The sequence below is a fragment of the Zonotrichia leucophrys genome, chromosome 13 (genome assembly GCF_028769735.1).
Source record: "Zonotrichia leucophrys gambelii isolate GWCS_2022_RI chromosome 13, RI_Zleu_2.0, whole genome shotgun sequence".
Taxonomy (NCBI): Eukaryota; Metazoa; Chordata; class Aves; order Passeriformes; family Passerellidae; genus Zonotrichia; species Zonotrichia leucophrys.
Window position 1 is genome coordinate 2,149,242 of NC_088183.1, and position 9,225 is coordinate 2,158,466.

The 9,225-nt window shown below is 52.3% G+C and overlaps 1 protein-coding gene across 2 annotated transcripts; it reads right to left on the bottom strand.

Annotated features, from left to right (window-relative positions):
* Positions 1 to 5,564: 5,564 nt before the first annotated feature.
* Positions 5,565 to 8,868, bottom strand: DUSP1 (dual specificity phosphatase 1). Of its 2 annotated transcripts, XM_064725197.1 has the most exons (4): positions 8,337 to 8,868; positions 8,074 to 8,222; positions 7,732 to 7,951; positions 5,565 to 7,227 (listed from the first exon to the last, which is right to left on the bottom strand). In XM_064725197.1, the coding sequence occupies exons 1-4, from the start codon at positions 8,704 to 8,706 to the stop codon at positions 6,857 to 6,859; spliced, it is 1,110 nt and encodes a 369-aa protein (XP_064581267.1). In that variant the 5' UTR covers positions 8,707 to 8,868; the 3' UTR covers positions 5,565 to 6,856. The 2 variants fall into 2 exon arrangements, with proteins under 2 accessions (XP_064581267.1, XP_064581268.1); XM_064725198.1 differs by having other exon boundaries at positions 6,171 to 7,227; positions 8,074 to 8,846.
* Positions 8,869 to 9,225: the final 357 nt, after the last annotated feature.

Genomic DNA, 9,225 nt, shown 5'->3' on the forward strand with positions numbered 1-9,225 from the left:
AACAAGAAAGGACAGAAGTTACCAGCTGGCCTGCAAGTATTACAGAGTATCAGGAAAGACTACAGAGTTAATGCACATGTGCAGTTTATAGCTTTCCTAAATTAGAAAAACCTGCCATTAAAACCACATGGTGCTATGACCCAGCTGCCAATTAACAAAACCTTAACAAGATTTGAAAGAACAAGATACTGATGTGTGAAAATTTTACCATAGATCATATTTTGACAAGAATTTTGAGAATATACTGAAAATAAAACACTTCTTGCCAGTGCATAAAAGACCTGAAAAAAGCCATCATTAGCCAGCTCCGCCACAACTGCTGGAGAACAAAAAAAAAAAAAAAAAAAAAAACCAAAAAAAACCTCCTTTCAAATAAAATTAAATTATCACAGAAATTAGAAGTCTAAAAATGACACTGTAGTTCATTATTGGAGTACAGGTGGGAGTTAGATTTGGCTCTGAGACAGACTGTAATTCAAAAAAATACACTGTGTAGTAAAAACCTGTTAATTTGTAGCCAACTGGTTACTGAGTTAGAAGATAACTACATCATATCAGAGTCCTCTGGGAGTTTATTTTTAAACATGGCCTATAGTTTAGGGATGAGAAGGTATTGATATGAGAGGGGCTGGTGTCACACAGAACCCTTTGATGAGAAATAAATCATTTTCCGTGGCCCTGGTGCTGGCCCCGACACGGTGTGGACAATGAGGAGGCTGGAATGAAAGGGGCTGATGAAATTATTGCTCCCACAGCCTTGACTCACCCAGAGCGCCAACCAAACCTGGCTCTAATGGGGTCTAACGGGGTTCCTGAGCCTTCACCCCCTCCCTTACACCAAATACATCCAGGAGCATCCCCTCCTGTGGGAGCCCAGGACATTCCTCTGGCTGCCCTGAGTGACTCCAGACCCTGGCACGGAGTCAGAACCACCTGTGCCTTCCATTCTAGCCCATGGAAACAATTCCCAACTTTGTGTGAAGAGTTAAAAGCCACAAGAGTTTGAGTAGAATGATAGTGAATTTGTCACCGGGTGAAAAAAATAGAATTTTGGGGATTTAGAATGGGGGTTCAAGAGGCAAGATGGAGGAATCTGGGTGTGTCCTGTCCTTCTTCTTCTTGTCCTCCATCTTCTGCTGTAGTGGTGGCACTTTTGGATTGGTTTAGAGTAGAGACAGAGTGTCTAACATAGGTGATAGGTATTGGAAAATTATTGTAAATAAAGCACACGTAGTTCTTAGCATAAAAAGCCAACACCACCCCAAGGGTGGTCAGTGTGCCACAACCCAACCTGCTGGACAGATCTCAGCAGGTCAGAGAAAGAATGGAATAGATAAGAGAAAATAAACAGCCTTGAAAAACTGAGGAATCTCAGAGCTGAGGAATCTCAACTTCTTCAGTTGTGGGGCTGGGAAAAAGAGACTTTTTAATATCTTGGGAGCCATTTCAGCAACACAAAACCTGAGACCCTCCCAAACACCAAATACACCCTTGAGCACCCTCTCTGCTGGCTCCCAGAACCCCTCCAGCCCCCAAAGCACAGCACCTCACCCCTGAGCATCCCTCTGGAGCTCAGCCCTGCCAGGAGGGAGCTGCCCACGGGGCCTGATCTCTGATGAAATTACTGATGAAATTACTGTTCCCACAGCCTTGACTCACCCATTCTGGGCACCAACCAAACCTGGCTGGGGTCTAACAGGGTTTCTGATGGTCTGGGTGCTTCACCCCCTCCCAAACACCAATACATCCACGAGCATCCCTCTCAAACACCAAATACATCCACGAGCACCCTCTCTGCTGGCTCCCACAACACCTCCAGCCCCCAAAGCGCAGCACACCAGCCCTGAGCATCCCCATGGAGCTCAGCCCTGCCAGGAGAGAGCTGGGAGCTGCCCACGGTGTCGGATCTCTGATCTCACCCCCTCCCCTGCGTGCCAGGGCTGCGAGGGGAAGCCCAGGGCGAGTCAGCAGGAAACGCATGCAAATGCTGCAGCTTGAGAAGCTGGCTCAGGAAAGCCCCAGCACAGCCTCAGCCACCCTCAGCCCCTTCGGGTGGGCCAGCACAGCCAGCCTGGCACTGCCAGGGGGCACAGCAGCCACACAGGGCACCCACAGATCCCTGGGAGTGAAAACTCCCATGGAAAGGGGAAAAAAAATCAACCCCACACCTGGAGGACAGGCTGTCCACGATATAAAGGCAAAAGATAATGCTGATTTCTGCCCTGGTTTTGGCGGTTTTTCTTACAATAACAGAGCCAGCTAGCTGTGTGCCAGACTGAGAGTGTCAGGTCCAGGTAGGGCCTTGGCACTGCTCTCCAGACAGGCACAGGTTTGTACAACTGCACTGCCCAAGCGGGAAACAGCTCCCAAAACCAGGAATTCTTCACTCAGCTGCTTCCCCTCGGTACCTGGGCTCATCCCTTGGGGATTGTGCTCAGGGCCACAGCCTCACAGCAACACCTGAAAATTCTGCTTCTCGCCAATGTCTCCTTTAATACCTTGGTCCCATTTAGCCTTTCCTACCCTTGATGGGCGCTAACAGTGCCGACCTGGGCTGTGCCCTCTGGCTCTGCCCTGCAGGAAACAGAGGTGTGAGGAGCCACACACAGCACAAATCTCATTAATTTGTTCTGTCAGCACCAGTGGATTTGAGCTTGTGTTTTAACTGTTTTTCCAAGCCCCCACCAGCCTTGGATGGGAGCAGATTTGGGGAAGCCAAAGCCCTGGGCAGGGTCTCCCTGGGCACTGAGAGTCTGTCGCAGACACTGCTGCTGGCCCAGCAAAAGGAAAAGGAAGAGGTTTAGATGGGCTTTGAGGTGTTGTGATTTCTCACCACACTGTGACAGTCACACACCACGACCTTTTCTCCTTCCCCATCCCGCTGTGACTGTGGAGCTGGGGAATGGGCTGCACTTAAACATCACCTCCAAACAGCTCTCAGTGCCCTTTCTGCTACCCTGGAGCCAGGCCGAGGAAAAAACCCAGGTGATAACCAGGCCAGTAAGATTTGCCTGCGTGTGATCTCCATGTAATGTTCTTTTTTTTCAACGCAACGGCATCACACATCCTTGTGGCCCTGCGAGTCTGATCCTGGGGTGACTAATTCAGGATAGTCCCTAAGCCTGAGTACACCCTGCACCTCTGCAGTGCTGATGACACCAGGCAGCAGCTTTGAGACGAGGGAATTACCCAAGACACATCTAATCTGAGCCCTGGCTCTGTTTGCCATGTGATAAGTGGGCAGGCTGTGTGCCCTGAGCGTTGCATCTTGCTGGGGGGAGCACACAGGGTCCCCGTGCTGTGTCCCCATGTGGGCTGGCCAGGGACACCCCTGGGCTGTGGGGACACCTCTGTGGCTGCTGTGCTAAGTGCTGCCATGACTTGTGTTCAGCTTGGGGTGTCTTGGTGGCGTTTTGGGGACACGGAGGGCTCCACATGTGCCCCCATGGCTGCTCTGCAGGGCACAATGGGCATTGTTTGCCTTCGGGGCGGGTGAGCAGCCTCTGGCTTGGGAGGAACAAAGCCCCAGAGCCAGTTCCTGCAAACACAAAACATGCCTTTTTATCACTTCATGACAAATTGGTTTGTCAGCAGCAGGAAGTGATGTTACTGCCGTCCTCAGCCAGGGGAAACTCCTCGTGGTTTCCATGGGGATGTATTGCAACCGGAGAGCTACAGATTTATACAAACTGAAAGCTCCGCACACGCCTGCTGTGAGCCAGGACGGGGGATTGGATACCACGGGATGGTCTCAGCTGAGTCCTGCTGGCACAGGGGGGGACACAGCCAGCTCATGTTGGAGGCAGGAAAATGGGAATTTAAAGCCCTAAACCGAGGTGAAATGTGTGCCTTAATATTCCAATCAAACAAAGCAGCAGAGCTGGGAGAATAAATAAGGGGTGGGAAGTAAAGATTCTTTCACAAAGTTCAGCCTGGCTGTGCCACCAAGGCATCCTCCTCCTCTGGATGTAATGTTCCTTTTTTTCATTGTAATGGCATCACACATCCTTGTGGCCCTGCGAGTCTGACCCACATCCTGCTCCTTCCCCATCGCTCCCAGCAAACCCCCAGCTGATCCCAAGGTGACATTTGGACAAAGTCCCACTCTGATCTCCCTCCCCTTCACACCGGGGGAGCAGTTTGGGATCTGGGTGTGATCCCATCCACTAAAACCCACAGGAGCCTGAGACTGGGCAGCGTCAGAGTCGGATTACAGGGGACAGCAGGAGGATCCCGATAAAGCCCTGGCAAAGGGCATCGTGTGTGAGAGCTGGAGGTGCCGCTGGTGCCTGGCAGGGCTCACAGCAGCTTTGTGCTGAAGCAGCTCTCTTTCGCACCCCTCTGTCAGGTGCCTGCTTAGGTTCCAAAAGCTGATCTGCTGCCAGGTAATGAGTTTTATTGTTCCAAGAAACACATAAACAAGCTCCCGCGGCTGTCAGGGAGCGGATTTCTGTTTGAATTGCGATTAACAGGCAGGGGTTTTTTTTTTATCAGTTGCATGGCCAGGGCTGCCAAGGTTGTATTTTTCCACTGAACAAGCTCTGCTTTGCTTTGAAGGTGAAAGTTTGTTCCACCCTTTACTGCAGGTGTAAGAAGGCTCACGTATTCAGAGGCAGCCTTGCATATTTAACCAGGACAGCAGTGGCAGGTTCGAGGTGCCAAGGGATTTTCCATGGACAAAGGGGTTTTGCAGGATTTACAGCACAGGTTTTGGGGAGGACATTCACTTTGAGGTTTGGGTACACTTGAGGAAAATGTGAGTTTCTAAGTTCACTTCTCAGCGCCCAGGGATGTCTCCTCTTTTAGCTGCTCCATTTTCCCCTCCCTCGGTGTCAGGTTGAAAGTCGGCGAGGGCTGACGTGCGGTGCTGACGGCAGAGCTGCTGCTTCCGAGGGGCAGCTCACATGGAAGAGCTTCAGAGGCAGCAGAGCCTCATCCCATCCTCCAAGGGCACCTTCCCCCAGGGGAACAGGCCTGGATTTCAGCACCATTAACACCCCAGGTAACTCGCAGGATGGCAGCAGGAGTTTGGGGTGCTTTGCTCATCTTGCTGTGTGACGAGAGCACAGCTGCTTTGTGCTCACAAAAACATTCCCCTGTACAATCAAGATCACAGCTGCTTAAATCCCTTGATTTTACACTCACAACCTGGTGTGTGCCCCAGCAAAACCATTTTTGATAGTGCAAAAGTTGGATTTGACTCTTTGAATATCAGATATGCAGGAACTGCTGGCTCCCTTCTGGAGTGAGTATGGGACCCCAGAACCCTTCTGCTCCCTCAGCATCCCTCCCCCTGTTACCAGCACTACCCTGCCCAGGAAATGAAGTTTCCAGCTTCATCCCACAGCCCTCAGCTTCCCTGGGAAGGGGATATCACATCAAGGATGCTGTGCTGCCCCACAGAGCCCATGAGAGATGCAGATGTGTCCCAGGAACCCTTTGCTGCCCATCATCCTGCTCCTGCCCAGAGATGCTGCTGGAGCTCCCCTGCCTGGCTTTGGCTGTGCTTCATCAACTCTCCTCATTGCCTCAACAGAAACACCAGATCCAAGTCACTCTAGTGATAATCTCCAGCAGGAAAGAATTTATTTGGGTCTGGGTAATAAAATGGGTGAGTTGCTGGTTACCTGATCCCTTGTCATGCCCTGATTTGTTTACAGAGATAGCCCAGCCAGCTAAATACCTCACTGCAGGCATCAGGGGCAATTTGAGTTGCAAAAAGGATTTAAGGAGGTGGGACAGAAAAAGAAAAACGCTCTGTGAGTTTGTGCCAAGCCTTAGAGATCTGTTACTAACAGGTTAATTTTTAGACTTAACCTTTCAAGCATTAGAAGTAAACAAGGAATAAGGAAGCCTATTCCTCCTTCTTAGGAGAAGAACTATTTTGAATTCAGTGTAGCCCAGTGCCCAAGTCTCAGCTGGTTCTAACTGTTACAGCCATCAGGGCAGCCACATCCACTCCCAGCTGAGAAGCCAGCCCTGGCTCCCTGCCACTGCACACAATTACATGGGGACAAAGAAAAGCTCAGGTTAACAACCTGCAGTAGTTTCTAGTCAATTATGGTGCTTAAACCCATTTTTCTCAGTCAAGACCCGAGGCCAGAAGAGTTGAAAATTACAGCTCTTCACCCTGAAGCTTCACATGAGTCTTGGGACTGTGAAATGCATTTTAAAGACTATATAATCCAGATGAATAGAAATATCATAATTTATTCCGTTTGGTATAAAAAAAGTTATAATCATGTAACAAAACTATGTCTTCATAAGAAGAAATATATTATTTCACATCATAAATAAATCAGCAAACATACAACCCTTGGCAACTCAAAAGCACTCGCCTGGTGCTTTCATGTCAGTGCTTGGGAAACAAGAAGAGCTGACAGATATACACACACAGGATTATTGTACCAAAAAATACTGAGGTATTTGGTTTCTCTAGAACTGAAACTTTACGTTTGTGAAGGCAAAAAAAAAAACCCAACAACAATGCACTAATGTAAAAATAAATAAATAGGACTGTCATATAAAAGGGGACAGCATCAGTGTTGCCCAAAGTGTCCAGGAATGGGAATACTGGTGAGCATGCTACTAAACATGGAGCAGGCTTGGGACAGACAGAAGACAAGGAGGGACAGCTCAGGAAGAGCCAGTGTCCTTTGATCTCTGTGCAGACATCCAGACATTTGTTGAGAAGTCAGAAACACCTGGTTTCTCTGGCACTGGGCGAGCTCCTCTCCATGGACACCGTTCTGGGGTGCACCAACAGCTCCCCACAAAACACAAGTGACACTGTCCCTGTCCTTATTGCACTTGAGACAGCAAGTCTGAGTCCTGGCCACGTCCTTCAGCTGCTTCTTCAGCAGCTCGGGGAAGTAGTGATGGGGCTCTGAAGGTAGTTTAGAGCACTGGACGTGGTGTGGACCGGGATGGAGACGGGGAAGTTGAAGACGGTGGTGGTGGAGGCCCCTCTGTCCAGCACTGACATCGCAGGGCTCCCGGCCTCTGCTGAGCAGTTGGGGGCCAGCACCTGCGACTCGAACTGCAGCAGCTGCCCCATGAAGCTGAAATTCGGGGAGATGATGCTTCTCCTCTGCTTGACAAACTCGAAGGCTTCGTCCAGTTTGACTCTGTTGGTCCTCATGAGATAAGCAAGGCAGATGGTGGCTGAGCGGGAAATGCCAGCCTGGCAGTGCACAAAGACCCTTCCTCCCTCGCTCTTCACCGAGTCTGAAAGAATCAAAGCACGCAGTTAGCAAACAAGTCTCGCTGCTTCCAGAGGTGGGAAAAGCACAGGCTGCTGTTTTACATTTCTTTAATCCATCCCTTCCTTAGCCTAATAGGTGCACCCGGAGCTTTTGAGACAAAGGGAGTCTTTGTCCCGAGGAAAGCAGCTATTTTCACTCTGGGCTCCAATTCCAATTATACTAATAGCTCCTCCAGGTCACTTTAGCAGTCTTGCAAGATTACTTTAATACTGATCCGCTTAAATTCACTCTTTTCTGCAAGACCAGCGCCTCTTGAATCAAGATTTCAAACAGCTTTAAGGAGCTAGGATTATGCCTGTGAATAGAATTAAACTAATGGAAATGTTCCCCGAGTTTATCTTCCCAGTGGAATGTTATCCCCCAATCTCAAGCGGAGATTTTACCGCGGAAAAAAACATGCCAAAAATTACTTCCCAGGGGACATTAACCCAGAAACAGCGCGGATTGCAAGAAAGAGCTCATTTACCGATGAAATCGATCGCCTCGTTGAACCAGGAGCTGATATCCGCCTTGTGGTTGTCCTCCACGGGGATACTTTTATACTGGTAGTGCCCCTCGAAGTGGTTGGGGCAGTTGGCCGAGACATTGATCAGCGCCGTGATGCCCAAAGCGTCCAGCATGTCCTTGCGGGAGGCGTGATAGGCGCTCCCCAAGTACAGGAACGGCAGGATTTCCACGGGCCCGCCCTGCCAACAGAGGAACAGCAGCGCTCAGCCCCGGCCGGTGCTGGGCGGCAGCGCCCGCTCCGCTCCCTTCCCCTCCCGTCCCGTCCCGGCTCCCTCCGCTCCCGTCCCATCCCGGCGCTCACCTGGTCGTACAGCGGGGTCCCGCAGGAGCTGCAGCCCGAATCGGCGCTGCCGGGCGCGGGGCTGGCGCTCAGGGGCAGGCTGAGCCCGGCGGGGGCGGCCGGCTTGGTGCACAGCTCGGAGCAGGCGGACGCGAACGCTTCGTAACCTCCTGCGGGGGCAGAGCGGGGAGAGGGGCGCGGGGTGAGCGCCGCACGTTCGGGGGCACAGCGGGGCCGCCCGGCCCGGCCCGCCCGGCCCCTCCGGCGCCCGCGGCGCCACTCACCCTTGAGGAAGCAGATGCGGGCGCCGCGGGCCTCCCTGCAGAGGGTGCCGAGCGCCAGCAGCATGGTGCTGTCGCGCTTGGGCATTTCCAGGTCGGCGCTGCGCTCGTCCAGCAGCACCACGGTGTGGAAGAGCCCCTGGCGCAGGCGGCCGCGGAGCTCCTCGTTGGGCAGGACGTGCTCCAGAGCCAGGGCGCCCTTGGCGCGGCGCCGCACGATGGTGCTCAGGCGGACGTTACAGGAGCCGCGGATGTGCGCGGCGTTGAAGGAGAAGAAGGAGCGGCAGTCGAGGACGAGGCACTGCGCGCCGCGCTCCTGCAGCAGCGCCCGCAGCGCCTCGCACTCCAGCGCGCACACCCGCAGGTTCACCATGGCCGGGCGGGATGGCTGGATGGATTGTTGGATGGTTGGGTGGAAGGGCAGGGCGGTGTGGCGGAGGTGCCGCTGGTGCCGCTGTCCCCGCGTGTCCCGGTGTCCCGGTCGCGCTCGGCCGCTCCCGCGCTTATATCGGGGCCGCGCCGGCGGGAGCGGCGTTTTCTCAATGGGGCCGCGTCACGTGGTGCCCAAGGGGGCGGGGCGTGCCGCCGGCAGGGGTGACGTCAACCTGGCCGCGCGCCAGCGCGGGCGCGCCCGGCCCCGCCGGCGTGACGTCATCCTTCGCGAGGCCGCCGGGAGCGCGCGGAGCGGGGGCGCGCACAGGGGTGTGTGTGAACTCCATTGTACACCTGAACACGCGTGTGCACACACGGCCGTACTTCACACACCCCCCCCGATATAAATAGATATAAAATGTATTAAAATATATATGAAAATATATCTATAAATATATAACAATGTAAAAATTTATAAAGATATAAAATAAAAATATACAGAAATATAATATATATAAAA

Excerpts from the sequence above, each read along its gene's own strand:
- DUSP1 (XM_064725198.1), bottom strand. The coding sequence starts at position 8,706 with ATGGTGAACCTGCGGGTGTGCGCGCTGGAGTGCGAGGCGCTGCGGGCG. Across the intron at positions 7,952-8,073 it reads GGACCCCGCTGTACGACCAG|GGCGGGCCCGTGGAAATCCT; the intron begins GTGAGCGCCGGG and ends CTCTGTTGGCAG. Across the intron at positions 7,228-7,731 it reads CGAGGCGATCGATTTCATCG|ACTCGGTGAAGAGCGAGGGA; the intron begins GTAAATGAGCTC and ends TGATTCTTTCAG.